Source organism: Pyrus communis, chromosome 11, assembly GCF_041283825.1.
Source record: "Pyrus communis isolate YQ-2024b chromosome 11, ASM4128382v1, whole genome shotgun sequence".
NCBI classification, from domain to species: domain Eukaryota; kingdom Viridiplantae; phylum Streptophyta; class Magnoliopsida; order Rosales; family Rosaceae; genus Pyrus; species Pyrus communis.
In genome coordinates, this window is record NC_142575.1 from 16,317,300 (window position 1) to 16,337,614 (window position 20,315).

Here is a 20,315-nt window from a genome sequence, read left to right on the forward strand (position 1 = left end):
CTCTAATAGGAATTAGACTACCAAAGGGAATATAAAGATATCTTAGATACACTAGTATTTACACAATCATATTTATAATCTAATAGGACTGCAGCATAAATAAATAAATATATATATACACACAGGCCCTTTAAGGAAAGGGATCCCCATTTTTCAAAAAAAATAGGAACACCCTCTTGACTATTAGATTTGATTTTAATGAAATTTTGTAGTTAAGATTAAATCACAGACCACATAATCTCAACTATAGAATTTCATTAAAATCAAATCTAATGGTTTTTTTTCTCAAAATTCTGTAATTAAGATTAAATCACAGACCACATAATCTCAACTATAGAATTTCATTAAAATCAAATTTAATGGTTTTTTTTTTTTAATGGGAATCACTTCCAGGCTTCCTGCGTGTGTGCGCGTGTGTGTATATAACCATCATCTTCCAATTGCATATGCAAATCCCTAAATAATTGGCAAATATGAAATAATTTTGAAACAATCTGACACACTCTGTCTGTGTGCACTTCCCGTGCAAATGTAGGTAAGGGTAGGCAAGAAAGGAAGGGCCAAAACTCGAATCAAAAGTGGCTGCCGATGGATTTGTCAACCCTCCAAATCCAAATCAAATCACAATCCCAATCAAAGAGACCGCCGCCCAGTGGGTTTGGCACTGGCAGCGCCTCCGTCCGCAGCAATCGCCTTCCCTCCAAATGCCTCATCCCCTCCCTCTCCCTCCTCGCCCTCCCTTTCCTCTTCTACCTCCTCTCCACCGCCCACAAACTCCACCTCTCCCCCAAATTCGCCCACTCCCACTCCACCCTCTTCGGCATCGTCATCTCCGCCCGCCCCTCCTCCATCCGCATCCGCGTCTTCCACTTCCTCGACGGCACCGCCCCCTCCAGCTCCTCCTCCTCCCGCCTACCCCTCTCCGCCTTTGCCTCCCACCCCGACCGCGCCGGCCCCTCCCTCGGCCCCTTGCTCCGCTTCGCCACCCTCCAGGTGCCCAAGAAAGAGCGCCCCAACACCAAGCTCCTCTTCTTTTCTGGCTCTGAGCTTGACGCCCTCGGCTCCGACGTCTCCGAGAAGCTTCTCGAGTCGTGCCGGAAGGCTCTCAGGTCGTCCGGGTTTTGGTTCAAAGACGAGTGGGCCCGAGTCATTCCAGGTTACCATAGAATCCTCTGTAATTTAGTTAATTAGATTGAAGTTTGGGGTTGAAATTGAACTGAAAATTGGTGCAAATGGCAGGTGAGGAACAAGGTGTTTATGCCTGGGTGAGTGCCAATTATGCCCTTGGAACTATGACGAGTGAGCCTCAGGAAACCACTGGGGTTGTTGAACTTGGTGGGACTTCTTTGCAGGTTTACACTTTACGTTCATTTGATTTGATTTGAAACCAACTACTACATCATTTCTGTGTTTCTACTTTTATTTCATTTTTGTTGTGTTAATAATGTATGACCGTGCAGGTTACGTTTGCTGCAAAACAATCACGACAAGTGAATTCCTCCCCGTCTCGAATCATCAAGTTGTTTGGAGTTACTTACCACCTTTACAGTCAAGGCTTGCCGCTATTTGGCCAGGTCTTTTATCTGAGCTCCGTTTGTTTGTCGTTTGTTTTACTGTTGATGAAGTTATGCATGAAAATTGGGATCAATGTCAGCAGAATTAGCTCAACTTGTACTGTTTTCGACTTTATGCACTTTGTATGCTTAATCTATATCAGCAGAATTAGTCTAACTAGTTCTTGGTTTATCTTTTAAAAGTCGAGGTAGATTCTCATTCACTGGTCATGTGATTTTTATCTATTAATTAACTCTGATCTGAAACATCATATGTTAAACAGGGGGTGACTTTCACTATGGATATCAATTACATTAAAGTTACCTGTAGTTTTGATTAATTTTTTTTTCTCGGAAAATAGGGAAGGATGGCTAATGGATAATCAAACTCTATTTTCTTCATAAAGCAAAAGAATTTCATAACAGAAGTATGCCCTGTATTTACTTTTCTTATGCTTTATGAATTTTTCCAAGCTTAAACTTAAGTTACTTCACCATGGCGGCAATGTTTCAAGAATACAGTGGAAAATTCTCAATCAAATGTTCCAACAACTCTTTTTTTTATTTTAATTTTTTGATACAGGATGCGGCTTGGGAATCACTATATGAGTTGCAGAAGTCCAGAGAGTTGACGCCTTGTACGATTTATTGGCCTTTCTCTTTTATGATACCATGTGATAAAAGTTGATTAAAGTTGATTTCATGGTACTTCGAACAACTATAGTTATATTATTATTATTATTATATATGTTGCATGAATTCCAACTGGTTGTGGTTTTTGGTTCCATTCACACCATTGGTTTGCATTTTTCTTACTTTTTTTACAATAAAAAATATAGTGTTACTAAAGTATCAGTGGCACACTCTAGTTTCGACATTATTTTAAAGCTCCCCACACCATTTCCTAGTAGTTCAATGTTCAAAGCAGAATATTCTTGACTAGTTTTTTAATTTATTGAGCTTAGTGAGGTTTCTAGAAGCCTGGGTTATTCTACATCTCTATCGTATTTTCCCGGATTTTTAGTTCTTATGTGACTGGTATATAAGGTTATTGGACTTGCATTTCATATGCAATAAAACTTGGGTTGAGAAATGGGAGCATTTTGATAAATGAGAACCGAAAAATAAATGCACAATTCACATAAAGATTAACTAAAAGTATAGAATAAACTTATAATACAATCAATGTAGCATGACTTGAACACAGTTGTTACTTGAAGAAGAATATGTAGGAATGGTTTAGGTCATTTTTTACCATTATTAGATTACGATGCCAAAGAACTTTTGGTTAATACTTTAAAAAACTCGGATTATTACTGTATCCACACTCCTAAAGTTTGAAGACTCTAATCATCATGTCCACTCCATGCTTAGTAGGGTTGACTACCTTGCATCCATTGCTTTGTTGTCTGGGATTCCTGCTGATCTTTATGGCCATGCCTACTTATGCATTGTTGTTTAGTATAAGTACTTAGATATGAAGCAAATCTTAAAATGCAGTATCTTGGTGGATTTGAAACAACTATGCTCTCATGCACTTTCAAACTTTCTGTTATAAAAAGTTAAAAACTGTTGCTGATTGTGGGAAACTGTACTCACCTGTCATGCAGTTTCAAATTCTATGGAGAGAAGTCTTGGTAACCCTTGTATTCCTAGAGGATATAAGCTGACAGTGAATGCTAGTGATGCACAACTTCTAGTTTCCTCAATGGGTGGAAACTTTTCTGCATGCAAATCTGAGGCTTTGGCATCATTAAAGAAAAGACAAGGTAGCATCATCTTCTGCTCCTTCATTGTCATGCGTTTCTAATTTTCCTTTCCATTTGAAATTCAATTTTCTTGTGCTGGTATCCATTTTTTAAATAAACTAATAATGCCCGTTATACCACAATAGAAGTCTTGATAACGAAGTCTCCCCAAAAGGGAGTAAGTTGGAAGCTTGACTTCAGTGTTAAGTTAAATAAACATCAAGGATCTAGGAAAGAACTCTTTTCTAGAAAGAGAATTTCAATATGATGTTGCATGTAGAAAACTATTCGTGATTGGCAGAATTCAATTGCAAATGACCATATTGATCTATTGGATTGGAATAAAATACTGACACAATAAAGGAATACATCTCTATGTCGTGGGTTGACAACATGACGTAATCAGGCTTTAGAAAGAAATTTTACTTCCTGCTTATTGATAAGTTTTATAGTAATATCTACCTAGGTTATTCATAGACATAAACTTTTTTTGTTTACATAATCATTCTGTTAGTGTTAGGGACTGTCTGTTTGATATACTGTGAAGTTACAGCTCTTTGGTTTTTGAGATTCTAAGTTAATTGTATGGATGAAAGATGATCATTAATAGTTGCTCTTTATAAAATGCAGATAAATGCATTGGTGCACCTTGCAAAATTGTCAAATCCTTTCCTTTTGAGTTACGAGGCAAGCCCGTTTCTACCCAGAACTTCTTATTTACTTCTGAGGTTGGTAAATAAAGAGATTAATTTATTTTCTTTTTTAAAATCTAGTTTATCATGAGTGTTCAGTTATAGATCTGGTGTTAAACAACCCATAAATCTTGGTTAGAGCTTTAGATACGTATAAAAAAATTGTTATGATCAGATAAACTTTTGTGAAATTTGGGAATGCAATGATCTTATTTTATTTCTACCAATATTGCTTTATGTTTTATAGTTTTACGTCACAAGTCAACCAGTTTTGTGCCTTTTGGATTAGCCAACTTTTGCCCACTTTGATAGAAAACAAAGTGGTGTGGCATTTAGTGTAATTTTTTCAGTCTGTTTGGGTGTTTTAGTTTGACTTTTCAATACATAGTAGTATAAAAAACTGATCGGATCCTAATATTGAAAATACTTTTGGACCCAAATGAAACTGACCATCAGAAGTAACATCTTTCTACAAGCAACTTGTGTTGAACTTTGCAAACAACATTTAGAAAGGGCAATAGGGAACTTTGCAAACAATATTTAGAAAGGGTGATAGGGATTTCATTATTGAAAATGGAACTTTCTCAAATGTTTTATAGATTATAGGGATTAACGAATATGTACCATTTCTGTCAATTAACTTGATGGAAATGTGATTTTGTAGCCACTTACACAACACAACTTACCAAAACTAAAAGGGGACAATAGTTTGAACGGAAAATGCAGGAACTAAGTTGCACAGACTTCATATATGCAATTTAGCAAATACAGGCTCATTTTCTATCAGAGTGGTTATTTGAGGGCTTCTCTGGTTTAGTTTCAAGATGCTTTAGGAAGCGTTAGCCCGAGTTTGGGCCTGTGTACAAATTTATGGCCCATTTAATCTGACCCTGCTAGGTTGACCTCAACTTGAGTGTTGACCCTCAAGTTTGAACCTAGCTTATTAGAAAATTGCATGCACAACCTATTTACTTTTAGATGCCATAAGTGGGCCGAGTTTGGAAGGCCCCTCGGCAATACTTCCATCTGTTCGTGTTATGCAGCAGCTAGGAAGGCCCCCGGCAAGCGAGCCTAAGCAAGTTCTGTTTGTAGAAAAGCCTAACTGACTCGGGTCTGAGTGTAGCATTTGCAAGCAACATAGCTCATTGTGTGCACCCCCTGGAATCAAGATATTTATCTTGTAAGTATGTGGAGTGGCTCTAAGGACTGCACTTTCTCAGGAATTAGTCAAGTTACTCTGACTAGGTCTAGAAAAGGAAAAAAACAGTAGGAATTTAAAAATTTAAGAGCTGCTAAATCACAGTAAGATACTTGAATAATCAGTGTCACTTGTGAGGTTTTCAATGCCCTTCAGGCCTTATCTTCCAGCAAGTCAATGATTTCAGTGAGAGTGCTAGCAAAAACAATTCCCTTGAATTAGAATTAGATACCTTGCTTGCACAAATCATATGCTAATGCTTCCCACTGCCAGATATCTCTGGTCCCTGAACTTATGAACTCCACTTAAAATGCAGCAAATCTCTAAAGTTGTCAAGGAGCCTAAATTCTAATGGTAAATAGAAGGGAAAACTCAAAAGAAATGTTTAAATCTCAAGGGAGCTTGTCAAGCAATCAAGGCCTATAAATTTAGGAGTAAGTACTGTGCGAACTGTAAAATATTAGGGACTCTGAGGGATTTGGCGTTCTGACATGCCTGAGTGTTGTTCTTTGTGGGTTACTGCTTTTACATTTTAGCACAATGCCCTCACTTCTGTTTTGAGTACAGGTGTTAGTTGTAAGATAGTAATTAGGCCTAATAGTATGGTCTTTCCAGTTGTATTAGTACAGGTGTATTCACATTTTGGATCAAATTACTGAAACGTATTTGGGCATTTTAATTACTGAAACGTTTTTCCTTTCCAGAGATTCGCTTAGCTAACCTCAATGTTCTTATCACTCTAGGTTCTAGGAAAGTATTGATGTTATAGAATTGGTTAAGGATTGCCCAAATACTAGAAACATGTTCCACCTAGGTACCGGCGCGCATTCATTAAATATATCAACGGTTACCTTCTCCCAAGTACATTGGCAACTGAGTATACCCAGGTTGATAAATGTGAATTGACAATTTATAGGAGCGTGTGGCCCAAAGGATTTTTCTTTCATGAAGTGCCTGTTTTCATAATGCTTATAAGGTATTGTTACGTTCAAAGGATGTTGTAAACTTGATTTCACTTAAATCTACCTTGAAGTGTATGGAGTAAGGACACGTAAAGATAACTAAAATCTTCTTATTTCACATATTAGTTCTACTTTTGTTTTTGTTTAGCTTGCATATTTTTCGCTTGATGTCTTGTCTCTATCACTTGTTAATCTTGTCTCTTATCAGTTGTTAATCTGGTACTTCCTCTTCAACCTTGTACAGCTTTTTGGGCTGGTGCCAACAGCTTCTTTGTTTGAATTAGAGGCAGCAGGTCAACATTATTGTGAAGATGATTGGGAGAAACAGAAAAATCAGCATCATAGCATTGTTGATTCAGATCTGTTGAAATATTGTTTTTCATCTGCATATATGGTGGCGCTGTTGCATGACAGTCTAGGAATCCCCATGGATGAGAAAAGGTATGTGGTGAAAATCTGGTGCTATACTCTTTACATATCTATTAGATCAGATGAGTCAACTAAAAATCTGACGGAAATGCTATGAGCTATACAGCCAATATTTTTGGTGTCGACACGAGTATTTCAATAACAATGTTGAAGACTTTCATATGCACTGTGCATGTCTTTCAACTTGATTTAGCATTTTGTAGAGCTATTCATATTCCATGCTACTTTCTACCCTATACAACACGAAGATTAAAGATTATGATGTAGCTTCCCTTGAACTGAAAATTGTAAGATGGACCGCATTTCAGGGTTGGATATGCAAATGAGACCGGAAACATTCTCCTTGATTGGACACTGGGTGCTTTCCTTGTTGAAACAATGCTGGAGCCCCTTGAATGGGAACTTGATAATATCGGCCAGATTGTTGGAAACGAGTCAGTCACTTATTTCTCTTTCTTTGCTTTCCTTTTAATAGCTGTGTTTGCTGTATTCTTTGTACTGCAATCCCGGAAACCACAAATAAAGACTATATACGATTTAGAGAAGGGACGGTATATAATCACCCGTGTACCTAGGTAATCATCACATCTTTCTGTTTTTTTGTTTTATTTCTTTCTCATTTGTTTTCTATGTGTCCATTCATATTCATGATGAATTTGAAATCTGTATTTTTATTCTGAACATTAATTTGAGCACGTTACCAACTCTGCATCTACTTCTTGAAACCCTGCCTTCTATCACAATGCCTCAAATTATTGATTGGGTGTAGCATGATGATGCTTCATACATCGTGAACACGAGAACTGCGAATTCAAATTTACTTAAGAAAGGTGTAGAACTTGGAGTCCCAAGATGAGCATCTTCAGGTGCGGCAATCTTTCTACAACAGAAACCACACGGCGCCTCGGCTCCATGGTAGACAGTTGTGTTAGCAATGCCTCCTCAACACGGGGCAACGGTTCTCCACCACCGCAACCGTTCATTCGCAGTAATGATCGCTTGGCCACCGTCCCCAGCACTTATTCTGGCGATGATGCCGAAACTGTCTGTTTTCTTGGAAATGCGCTGAATGGTTCTCTTGACTTTGTGAACACGGATCGGCATACAGCGTTTCTCCATAAACTATGTGATGCAACTTCTGCTTTTGCTTCTCTGATGTACTTTTCTACCACATATTGAGCATGGTAGGCTAAATTTAGCTGTAAAGCCGAACCGCGAATATAGACATTTTAATAAAATGATATTTTAAACTACTTTAATCTATGTAAATTATAATCATCATAATTTTACTCGCTATTAAGCATCCGAAACCAAAACGCAAAGTGATTGAATATCTTGTGATGAACTCGGTCATCCTTGAAAAGCAAGTTACTTAGCAAGGGGCAATGCACTAGACGAAACAATCCTACTAACTCTTATCATGCCGGATTTCTACAGCATTGCCTTAAGTCTAATCAATCCTACGTTTGTACTTCCGTCACCTTTTCCGATAACTCAAGATTGTTCGAAGCAGAACATACAATATATGCCACTGTACCCACAACTTGAAACCAAATTACTTGAGGCGGATTGAGTTTCGACTGGATCTTCTCGGAGTAGGACCACCAGGTAGGGATGCTTGAGAGGAGCCGCATTCAGCTACATCTCCATCGCCAATTTCATTTCTTCGCAGCCTCTTTTTCTTGGGTCCAACGTGTGGCTGGCTCTCGGTAGGGTAATCTGGCTCTTCTTCCACAGCTTCTGCTTTGGTTACTGTATATTGCCATTGAGTACCACAACTTGGACAAACTCTTCCGCCCTGAAACTCATTGATTAGATTAACTCGATACTACAACTCTCTTCATATTTACTTTGCAATAAGTAAATCAATACCTTCTTTTGCAGAGACATTTTCTTCGCACAATACTGATGAATTCGAACGCTACATCCGTCTTTTTCACACAACACTGCCTGTCAAACATAATCCAGCAAATTATCCGATTCAACAGCTTCAGCAAACGATTAACAAATCAAAGTAGTCAATTTATTTAATAACATAAGTATCCCATGTCCTGTAATCTTGTTATGTAATTCTATTTTTCCTCTTGTTACTCGATATCCTAGAGCAAGAAACAAAATGCTGATAAAAGGAAAGAAGGCGGAATAGCAATGCAGTGGGATGAACAATTTGGCAATACTAAAAAAGTGATGAAGTTTTTGAAACTTTAGGCCGACCTTCACCCCGGCTTCATTGCACACTTCACATGGCGGAACTTCATTATTACGTAACCAACTTCGCAGGTCAAGGAAGGATCTGATACCAAGTCCAATATAATTATCTGGAGTTAAGCTAAGCCATTGGTCCCGTACAAGTTCATCAAGAGTTTTCTCCTTCTGAGATATCGAGAAATTCTTTAGTGCAGGAGGCACATGAGGTAGACCTCCTTCTGATTGCGACATTGAACCCATGAGAACCTAAAAATAGACCACAAAAATTATCAAGTAAATAAGTGCATGAACGAGTTGAATAACCCTTTCCTAAAATAAGTGTTTTCCTATTCAAGTTTTGTATAAATGCATCGCCATGCTATTAAGTATTTTGATTTAATTTCTTTTCATTCTAAGAGGTGGAATAGAATAACCCTTTGACTCAAATTTCTCAGCATCAAAGATTGCTTTCTGTCCGTTCTTTAAAAAACTATGGTGAGTGTCACTCGCATGTTCACATTGGTTAAGTCTTAACAACATACCTATGCCAGGGGTACTCTTATATTTTTTCTCTGAAAATGGGCAAAACAAATGATGTTTGAAGAAAATAAAACAAGACCTTTATCATATTGAATCTGGAGGATAAATGAGAAGGCCTAAAGCCATTAAGTATAACTCTGTCATTTGGTTACTGGTTTACAGCGGTGGTATACAAAAGATTGATGCAAGGAAACGTTGAGAAAGAATCCCACATTGATGAGAGGAGGGACCTTGCATGTGCTTATAAGTAGTTGGCTACCCCCTATATTGCCAATTGGTCTTATGGTGGAACCCCAACTTCTTCAAGAAAGACTAGGCATGCAGGAAATAGAGCTTTTATTATTAAGAAAAAATAGACATACCTGATTCTCTAATCTTAGATTAAGAGCATCAATGTTAGATATGGTTCCTTGAGCTGCAGCATCCTGCACTATTGCTTCTATCTGATATTTAATATCAAAATAACATCAAAAGAAAAGAACAAGATAATATGAATGTAGTTATTTAAGTATACAACTACACAACTTCAAAAGAAATCTAGCTTCTCTTCTTTTTCTTTAAAGTCGAGGACCACCTATTACCAAGCATCTAAACTGGAGTTCAACCATTTATACACTCAAATGACAATATTGACCGGGCTAGCTTCTTGTTCATCCTTAATGAACAAACTCTCGTGATTCCTGAATGTGTCTTTTTTTTTCACACATATGCATATGTGCATGTGCTTGCCCCCACACACACATATTTGATTTTGCACGTGACTGTGCACTTAATGTAGATAGAAACTAAAGAGATTACGCTCAGCATGTCTTTGTATACGCCCGTTCCTGTACTGTATGTGATAGAACTCAAGGTTAAGAGTTTTAGGGCTGATTTGTCCCCGCTCCTATGCCACTTGCAGTAAAGATGATCACACGCCATTGAGGCCAAATCCACTAGAACTTAAAGGGTTATGTGTTTATTAATATTTGTTATTTTTAAAATAGAGACCACTGATTTTGAAGTTACTAAATCTTATACACAGACAGAAATTTAATTAGTAAGAGGCCTAACAAAATTCCATATACTTGCTGAGTGTTTGTAATTAAGCTAGGTCTCTGGTAAGCTAATGGTCAACAGGATCTCCAGGTGCCTTTTTCTTGAGTTTCGAAAATAGTCTAACCATCATCGATTTTCTATTATGACATCCCTAATATTACAACATAAAAAAGGAACAATTTAATAGTCTTGATTATTCTTCAAAATTGGCTACAGAGAGAAAGAAAGGAGTAAATTCTGGACGAATTACAACATGATAAAACTTAATTCACCATTCACCATAACAAATACAAGTACAGGACAGAAGAATGCCATGTTAAACAAAACAGAAAACAGTTTAGAAATTCATAATGGCGAGATATGCCCTAGATTACCATAAGTACAGACTTGCTTTTGGTTGGAAACGAAAAATCTTATAAAAGAAATAATAACTTAGTCATTGAAATATGTGCTGTTTACAAAGTTTTTATGGTCCGCATAAAAAATTGTGGTTATTGGAAGTCTTCTACACACAAAACTATAATGTAAACAAAAACAAGAGTTACCAATCAATTCTTAGCCACCACCAATGCAAGAAGATTCTCTTTTCTTGTAGTTTGTTTTCTTTTCTTTTCCTCTACATCATAGGGGTAAAACCAAATACAGTCTTAGTTCTTTGTCTTTCTCAGAGCTTCTCTGATAGTTTAGATACTTGAACGCTAGCTTCGTCTGATCATTAGTTTCCGGTTTAACTACCAAAAACTAAACCTAATCTTCGCAGACTATATATTGCAAGACCAACGGAAAGCAATATTCGATTACTCCTTAGTCATGTTTTTCATTCTAAAAAGCAGTCATAATCATTATTTTCCATTCATGCAATGGGTTTATTCTCTACCTTTACTGCTCATGTGCGACAATGTTTACTTCAACCAAATGGCATTCACAATAAAATGGTAATTAATGGCTACAAGGGACTCTGATCATTCTGCTGAAACCCATAGCAAGATAGTACAATGAAGGGTATATCTCGAAGAATTAACATTTTGTTCTAGAATAGTAAGATAAATTCTGAGTATCAGACAACCTGCGTTATTTCTTCCCTTCATTAACTCAATTGACCATGAAAAGCCAGTAATAATAGCATTTACATTTTCAAAAGGCTCGGGAAAAAAAAAATAAATAAAACACAAATGTTTTCGGACTTACAATGGCCTTATAGAAAGCAATCTGAGCGACTGAATATTTTGTTCCAAGCTTGGATTCTTCGTCGGAAACATTATTGACAACTCCGTAATAAACTTGACCGTCATATTGGTTTCTGCATCCCCTAACCTCAAACTGAACATAAGAAAGTGCCTTGTTTATCTTGAGAAGAAAATCATCAAACTTCTGCCGATCACTACCTGCTTCAACATGAACAGATTAGACTTCTCGATATCTGCAGAAGAAGATAAGTGCTCAATTAATTCTTGATAGCCCTCCTAATTGCTGCCTATGACTACCTAATTCAGTATCATGACTGTGAACAGGTAGTGAAAATGGAGTAAAAACATCAACCTCTATACAGAGCATGTAATCGCTACAACTACGAAGCCACCATTTCTGCTGTAAAATAAATTATAAAATCAAAAACTAAGGGCCATTCGATAACTATTTTGTTCTCAGTTTTCAGAACTCGTTTGGTAACTACTTTCAATTTTCAGTTTTCAAAAAGGTGAAAACAAAAACGAAATGGTTATGAAACAACCCTAAACAATGAATCAAACTAAAAATGTTAAAAACCAAGCTAAAATTGTTTCTTTAATTTATAATTTTCAGCGTTTTGACACAAGTTAACGGATTAAAACAAAAATAATAATACTTAATTTTAGCCCAACAATTATTGAAAATGGAAATTCAAAAAAAGAAGAGGAAAAGAAGACCTGGGGTTTTGCCGGTGAGGGCGGTGAAGAGGGAGTGGAAGTGGTCCTCCTTGAGCGGGCCGCGCGAAAGCAGAGCTTGAATGACAGTCTGGTGTTTCGAGTTCAGTTCCGTCATATTCAATTCCCCTTCACCTTCCAAATTCTGATCGATTCGCTCGCACAACCCTAAACCCTAACCCTAACAAAGGATACGAAAATGGGCGTCTGTTTCCGTTTGTGTGCAGAGAAAATAGAAGATTTCCCGGAAAATAGTTTTGGGCTTTTGCTCCTCCCAGGGCGGGAAATAATTAGGGTTTTGGGTTATATTTAAGATGGCGGGAGCGGAGATGAACAAACTTTTGTGGATTATTATTTTGGAATTTATCAGTAGGTGCTGTAATTTTCGGGGTTGATAACAATATTTATACATAATCACGAACTGGGGATCCCGTGGTAAAAAATAGATTACGAGGTTTTTTTTTTTTTAAACTAAAAATTGGAGGTTTCGGGTTTGAAATCCGTTGCTGAAATGTCATTTGACATGCATGTGTGAGTCTTCCCGACCCTTGGAAGAAGTGGATAACCGTAATTTGCTACCAGTTATCCCCCAATTTAGTATGATTAGTATTATAGTTAAATTTATAAGTATTACTCCAAAGAAGTCATGATGCATTATCTTAGGGTAATAAGAATTTATGAATAAATCATTGAAAACGTACATCTGGCAAGCATACTCAATATAACCAAGAGGTCACACATGTTAAAAAAAAACACCACACAAGTTCATATACTCATCATGAGTACACTATTTCTTAACCACCACTGAGACTCACATCTAACCAACAAAAAACCTTGCAAATCATAGAACCACCACGATGGCATCACAAGTAAAAAACTACACCACCATCTAATGATCTTGCAACTGTTAGTACAAAAGCACTGACATGAGTCACTCTTACAGACGATGATCTTTTCTCCTCATAATCCTTTGCTATGTGCACGAACCAAACCAAAACAAAATGTGAATGATAGTCGCCACTTAAAGATTTTGTAAAGTCATGGACGCCACAAAGGCTCTCATCGACAAAGCGAGAAATCAACCGCAACTATAAAGACTCTTCTCACAAGCGAGAGTGACCGCAACTAGAAAAGAAACACAATAGGAAAAAGAGGAAAGAAACCAAAAGTATTGGCCACTCAGGGATTTGTTTTGCCCTAATTATAAAATGAATGAGTAACACATGTATTTGGTCTTTGAATTATTATATGAGTTCTAGATAATTTTTTTTAGAAAAATAAGTCTTTAAACTCATGAACGACTACCAATTCCCGCTACTATGAGATTAGATCCAATTTTTTGTTAATCTAAGCCATCTGACATGCATGTGGCACACTTTAGAAGATAGATTGCCAAGAGTTGAATGAAACATTTTTTTTGATAAAGTAGTCTTATGGAATTAACTTTTGATGGTTAGATTCACAACTTATATGCAATGTTAAGAGTAATGAGGGATGTTACTTAGTACTACGCTCTAGTGATATTCCTCTTCACTTGTGAGTGAGAGGTCTTAAGTTCAATTCCCACCAAAGGTGAATTTGAACTATATTATTGCTAGTCCATTGTAAGGCTAAACCCCCTCCCTCTTAATGTAGATAATATCGTTTATTCAAAAAAAAAAAAAAAAAGCTAATGAGGTATAAAATGATTATATTACCCTCTAAAGTGTCTTGTTGATGGAAGAAAATTAATACAATAGCTTTGAATCTTACATTTATTATTTGGGCAATTGGCCGTTCCGTTTAGGGTTCTTAACAGCTTGATAGGTGTATAAGGTCTCATTTAGCACACCCTATAAGACACCGGATAGGATTATTACTTCCGTATTAAATAACCACCGGATAAATAAGCAGGCCATCTTTATTAGTACGCTCCACGGCGTACTAACAATCCATTCCAAAAGCCATGTATAATTTAGTCGGGTTCAAATATACTGAACACAATCCAAAGCCAAGCCTCCTCCTCCTCTTCGTGCTGCCCGTTGGCTCGTCGTCTTCTACACAGGCACCAACCCATCATCACCATTCGAACCCATTCTGTGAAGTCCATATCAGAGCATCTAGTTCTCCACTCGCTCAACATCGATTCCGTGATTCCAGTTTTTGATATGTCGATCTGAGTTCTCTCATTTCCACCTTTCGATTCCATCCAACTACTCCGGCGAGCTCTCCACCTCTAGCGAGACCAGTCCCATCATCGCCGAGAGGGTTTGATCTGACAGACCCAACCCCCCTCGTCCATTCGCCGACCCTGCCTTCCCGTTGATCGTCGACCCACCCCTTTCCCGTCTACCTACTCCATTCGCCTATTTCCCTGTTATTTTCCTTCTATTTACTTTTTTTTTTTCATTTCAACATCAATCATTTTGTAAAATGTTTAGATAATTATTATAGTCCGACGGATTATTTGACGCACATATTAATCCGACACTGCACCAAACAACCGACTAATTTAGTCAATAGTATCTGACAGTTATTTATCCTATCCGATTGAAATAGTCAGTACATTCTGAATTGCCAAATGGAATTGATATAGATGAACTTGTTTACTGTTAGAAGGAGAAGTGAAGAGAAACAATCCACAACGGCACCTGAACCTCTTTGGTTGACAAATCCATGCAGCAACAACCGGAAGATATGAAATCTACGAAAAGGAAACAAAGTGCAAACACAAGTTACCAGAATCGGAATGAACAAATTGAGCAAACATTACAATACTCATTAGTAGGACATAAGTTTGTAACAACTGCACGCACTGCTTACTACAGACGGAAGCAACATTCTCTTGTCGTAAGTTTTCCCGTAAAGGCACAAAACACAATTTGAAGGATGACAAGAATCTTCAAAGGCCACTGATTTTCCTATGCAAATGCCCCCCAGTGCTACCTCCTCCATCATGATCATGGTCATGGAAAATAAGCGTCAGAATTCCTACCATACAAAGCACCGACCCTACAAGAAGTTTGTCATATCGCTCCACCCAGTGAAACTTGAGCTGGCTTGCACCGTAGAATGACAGAGCCACCAGTGAAGTCATCACCGTTATGGTGCTGCAAATTTCCAAATCATCATAAATTACACAGCATATTTCCAAATCAGACCATCATTTTAGTGTTTAGATGATTTCAATCCCCTATAAATTTAACTGCTAGGCCGGCCAGAAAGCAGCTAACTAGCAGCAACCAAGTAATAACATTCAATTCTGGATGCCCAAGAAGCTAAACAGTGTCGTAAACCATAAAAACTAGTTAGGAAAGCACTTCAGGTCCCGAGGTCTACTCAACACAGAATTTGGATGGAATTATATCAGGTTCATGCTTAAATTTATTATTGCTGCCAAACGTTTCACATTGCAAAAGCTTCCGGGGGTTAATAAAGATTGTGTTGATGTGCATTCTAGCTGAATATGAGAATAGAACAGGATAATATCGACTGGAGTCACTGTTTACTGGAGAAGAACGGGGATGTGCACATTTAACTTTGTGTTACTAATCTATAAAATTTTAGAGGGACATAGGATGCAAAAGACCCACTAGTCTTCAAAATGTTTTGTGCCAATTTACTACTTAAAGAAGTTACAAATAAACTTCTCGCATGTGCTCGTGAAAGTTCGAACAGCCAAGTCATAATTAGGTAATTCATTATAGAAACAAACAAGAAAGTCAAAACTTAATCCTAACTTAGTGATACCTGAATAGCAACACTATGATAGCAAGCACCAGCATGGATGATGAATTCCCCACAGCAAGAAATACTGGAAGTGTAGTTGCACAAGGAGACAATGCAGGAACAAGGACAAGTCCAGCAACAGCCATCTTTTCCATGGGTTGGTTGTGTGAATGACTGTGACCGCCTTTTCCAGATAAAAACAACACAATGTAACCGACACCGAGAAATACAAGCAGAAGTGAAGCAAGTTTATGTACTGTTTCCTCGCCGGCGATGGTGTTTGCCATTGTGACCGCTGTTATACCTAATATTGCAGTGGATATTACATGCAAGACTGCTCCAAATGCAGCTGCACAAGAAAATTGAAAAAGTGATCAAAAGTCCTGAAAGCACTTACGACTTGTTTCTTATGCCTTTCCCGCAGCATCTTTAATCGTGTATTAGAGGACCAAGAAAAACGAAAAACAAATGAAATACAGAGATATAGCTTGGTTTAAACATTTAGGTAATCATCCAGATCAAAAACTCATGCAAGGTCCAAACTTCCCATTTATTCTAAACCTCAATCAGGTGACCCAAAAACAACCGAACGCTTCACGATATGGTTACTAAAATTTTCCATTTGAAAAGAAAGAAGATAATGTATTTGTGACATAAGAGGAATGCAATGGTCAAGTCAGGGTCCGCCTGAAGTCAATGTATGACGACCAATTGACTAGTGTTAATAAAAAATATATGACAATGCCATTTTAGCTCCGAAATAAGTTAATACATTACCAGCCCAAAACAGCTTGAAACCCTAACAATTCTGAACTCCAACCCAGAAAAAAGAAATTTAAAAAACTCAAGCTGTAGAAATATAAACGACAAGGTTATTACAACGTGTCCTCGGGGGTCAGGAAAGAAATATGACTGTAGTTCTTAGTAGGATGCCATTACAAAGTGTTCTTGACAAAATAATACATTACTGTTGCACCAAAGATTGGTCCTAAGATCTAATAATTGGTTGATTAAGCCACACCTCAAGAAAAGTAAAGGTGCCCGAGTCAGCTTTTGAACCATATCTACAGGATTGGTTTAAGCTCAAATGGTCATAGCTTTTAATCCGTTAAATTTTAGTCAAACTAACCAACTGGAGCTTGTCTAGAAGCTTTCAAGGGTCATGAATTGCATTGAGGCTTGCAAATAAATGATCTGCTACACAGCTGCGTATCATAGCATAACATGTAGACAAAAGAAGTGAGGAATCTCATGTTGGGTAATGGGTACAAAGTGTATTAGACAGATTGATAGCATAACATGTAGGTAAGGTTCATCAAACGAATACGAAATACATCTAAAGCATATATTCATTTCACAAAATGTTGAACATCTACTGCTTTATAGTAATTATTTAGTAAGAGACCACGACTAGATTACTCAGTATTCTGGTCTAATATGAAAAATTCTCGAACTTCATGAAATAAACACTAATAAGAATCTAAGTTGGAGAACCAAAGACCGCACAAAACAACGTTTTGTTCCTTTTCCCCCAATTTGCAAGATTATCCAACAAGACAAAGCAGCAGCTATAACTCAGTAATATCATATGAAGTAATAGGAAACGATTTGGAAACAAAACCGGACTAGAGAAAGCAAACTGAATTACAATTTCCGACCATTCGTCCAGACTGCTTGGTCTCGAAGCAGACTACGCCTTTGTAATGCCAGTAGACCAACATCAGCTATCAAGCATAACACCTCAATATCCTAAAGTTGTAGTTCATTTCAGCTGAACCTGAAAGCATCCATCTAGTTTAACCCACTAATTTTCTACCATTGACTCAAACAAGTGAAATGCTTAAAGCTCCCACAGCAAGCAGATAAAGGGTAATGGCAGATCTGCAATTTTACCCAGTTTAAACCAGTAAAATCCCAGGAAAGCAAACAACCACAGAAACTGAGAGAGAGACAGAGAGACAGAGAGAACATACTGACGAAGAGGGTGCGGGAGAGAGTCCATTTCTGGGCTCGGCCGACGATGGAGAACGGGAGCCAATGCGTGGGTATGAAGGAATGCAGAAGCGATACGGTTGCGATTCCTCCGATCGTCGACAGATCTTCGGCGCTGAAATTTTCCATCACACCCGAAAACCCAAAAATCCGAATGAAAGAAGCTGTTGGTGGTTCAGCTGTGGAACTTGGTTAGAGATTTTGGGACGGAAATCGAATCGATTGGGTTCCTGCTGCAGCTGCAAACTAGATCGATGATGCTACATTTACATTACAAAGTTTCGGACATGAGACTTGTTGTGCCGATTGCAGTTTTTACAACGTTGAGATTTTGGACATCCCCTTTGGGCTGAATCCGAATTCGATGCTCCAGCCCTTGAACTCTGTTCCTTCGCGTTTTCTACTCTGCGGACCGAGTTTTGCCGTCTATTTATGCGGACAAATGTAGGCCCTTGGATTTGATCTCAACGGCTTTAAGATATATCAATCAAATCGAGCTTAGAGCAGTTTCAGTGTTGCCAAGCCCTTCTGGGCATTAAGCAATTCAATTCCGAATAGTAACTGTCTTTTTCTTCTTTTTTTTTTCCTTTTGAGTACATCAATATTTTTACACTAAGGAATGAGGAGTTCAGCTAAGTCATACAATGGGCAACCTAATTTGATATCGAATTAGTAACTATTTTAACAAATAGTAATTCCTAATTTGACAAGGAATCCTCATCATAATAAATCAATGATGCTTACCTGACAATTCTAATATTTTATCTCCTAATTAATATCTTAGGATTATTTCTTTCTCATCCATCCAAATGACTCACCTTGGCCAATCGAAAGCCGCCATGTATAAGGAAAACCCTACAACCCATGGTCGGCCACCTCGTAGAAATACCTCATCTCCATTATATATGTTGGTAAACTTTACGCTATGCATACAAGCCCTTAACACCAACTCTTTTTAGAGATACTGACTTAGACATTGATCCCTTGTCCTTGATCAAAGTTGTTAAATTATTTTGTAGGTAAAAATTCGTTAAGGCTGAAGATGACAAATTTTTACTACCACAAACATATTGTTTTCTTGGACTGGTATGGAGCAAACATAATGGGAAATAGACGTAGAAAACAACAGAAGAAGGTAACGAGAGCCCAAAACCAGAAGGCAAAAAAAAAAAAAAAAAAAAAAATCAGAGACTAAAAAAATGAAACTTTTATAAAGAATAAGGTTAATAATTAAAATAATTAAACTTGAGCATTTTTTGTTGGAAATTGTATATTATAATATAAAATATCGTAATATATAATTTTAATAATTGAATAAAAAATAGTGTTAACCATATTTCTTAGAAAGATTATGTTATTTAAGTGCATTTCCTTGTCAAATGATGTATAATTATAGATGAAAAGTTGCATCTCTTTAACAAGAAGTACTTCGGTTTTATTTAACCTCATGAAACCATTGGCATTAAGAAATAGAAAATTAGAGTTAATTCTTACTCTTAAGAAATAGGGCTCCCCGCTCTGTTTCTCGTGTTCTTCGTTTGTCAAATTCCAAGTCGTGTCTTGAGAGTACGGAATATATAAAGTTCGCTAGAGTCCGAAAACTGACGTGCTTCAACTTCGGATTATAGATTTTTGAATCTTAGGAGACGGACGCCTACCAAGCTACAATCACAAGAGTAGGGGCAAAATTTTATCTATAGGACATTGTATTTATGCAAGCCTTAATCTTCAAATTTGTCAATCTTTCTTACTTTCTCTCTAGTTATTTATATTAATCTTGCATACTATTGATGTTGTGATTTTCTTTATGAGTATTATCATTGAATTTTTTTTATTTATTATTTTCATATTTTCTAATATTGCTCCAACCCATGTCCTATGATGAAATAGTGTTATCTGCAGTGTGTTTAGGATAAGCTTTGCTTTTAATATTCCTGTACTTGAAAATAACAAGTGGAGTATTACAAGATACTCTTAATGGGAAGTCACCTATCTTGAGTGAGGAATAGGGTCGTTCCTGTGAGAATTTTTTGAAAGGCTTAATTCTATAAAAGCACTCATGAAAAATCGAGAATTGTTCAAGGCTAAAATGAACACAACTGAGCAACCACGGGGTGTCTGAAAAGGGTATTGTGTGATTACTATTGTCTTGGTTTACACAAATGGCGAATCAATTCAAGACATCGCGTTCATTGATTAGTCAAGTAAATCCGATAGTAATTCACTATGGAAGGTTCAAAGCCAAAACCTACCTATCCCAATGTAGTACTTTTCTTACTGAATTCTCTCTCTAGTGTCTGCATTGTCGTTTGCATAGTGTTGAGTCAATTTCCATTCATGTGGGGAATTGTTGGAAAATGTAATATT

At 37.2% G+C, this 20,315-nt stretch overlaps 3 protein-coding genes across 5 annotated transcripts; 1 reads left to right on the forward strand and 2 right to left on the reverse strand.

Annotated features, from left to right (window-relative positions):
• The first annotated feature begins 375 nt into the window (after nucleotides 1–375).
• On the forward strand, nucleotides 376–7,307 carry LOC137742312 (putative apyrase 6). Its single transcript, XM_068482153.2, has 8 exons — nucleotides 376–1,156; nucleotides 1,240–1,352; nucleotides 1,461–1,574; nucleotides 2,137–2,191; nucleotides 3,164–3,322; nucleotides 3,932–4,029; nucleotides 6,398–6,594; nucleotides 6,891–7,307. The coding sequence occupies exons 1-8, from the start codon at nucleotides 589–591 to the stop codon at nucleotides 7,159–7,161; spliced, it is 1,575 nt and encodes a 524-aa protein (XP_068338254.2). The 5' UTR covers nucleotides 376–588; the 3' UTR covers nucleotides 7,162–7,307.
• A 540-nt stretch (nucleotides 7,308–7,847) lies between these two features.
• On the reverse strand, nucleotides 7,848–12,623 carry EMB1379 (embryo defective 1379). 2 transcript variants are annotated; one of them, XM_068482154.2, is made up of 6 exons: nucleotides 12,252–12,623; nucleotides 11,536–11,732; nucleotides 9,672–9,752; nucleotides 8,797–9,036; nucleotides 8,455–8,532; nucleotides 7,848–8,380 (listed from the first exon to the last, which is right to left on the reverse strand). In XM_068482154.2, the coding sequence occupies exons 1-6, from the start codon at nucleotides 12,364–12,366 to the stop codon at nucleotides 8,138–8,140; spliced, it is 954 nt and encodes a 317-aa protein (XP_068338255.1). In that variant the 5' UTR covers nucleotides 12,367–12,623; the 3' UTR covers nucleotides 7,848–8,137. The 2 variants fall into 2 exon arrangements, with proteins under 2 accessions (XP_068338255.1, XP_088535585.1); XM_088679459.1 differs by having other exon boundaries at nucleotides 8,048–8,380; nucleotides 8,458–8,532; nucleotides 12,252–12,619.
• A 2,339-nt stretch (nucleotides 12,624–14,962) lies between these two features.
• Nucleotides 14,963–18,324, reverse strand: LOC137742048 (Fe(3+) dicitrate transport system permease). 2 transcript variants are annotated; one of them, XM_068481788.2, is made up of 4 exons: nucleotides 17,930–18,298; nucleotides 16,261–16,305; nucleotides 15,978–16,140; nucleotides 14,963–15,337 (listed from the first exon to the last, which is right to left on the reverse strand). In XM_068481788.2, exons 1-4 carry the CDS (start codon nucleotides 18,075–18,077, stop codon nucleotides 15,130–15,132), a joined length of 564 nt encoding a protein of 187 aa, XP_068337889.2. In that variant the 5' UTR covers nucleotides 18,078–18,298; the 3' UTR covers nucleotides 14,963–15,129. The 2 variants fall into 2 exon arrangements, with proteins under 2 accessions (XP_068337889.2, XP_068337888.2); XM_068481787.2 differs by having other exon boundaries at nucleotides 15,978–16,305; nucleotides 17,930–18,324.
• Between the last annotated feature and the right edge of the window lie 1,991 nt (nucleotides 18,325–20,315).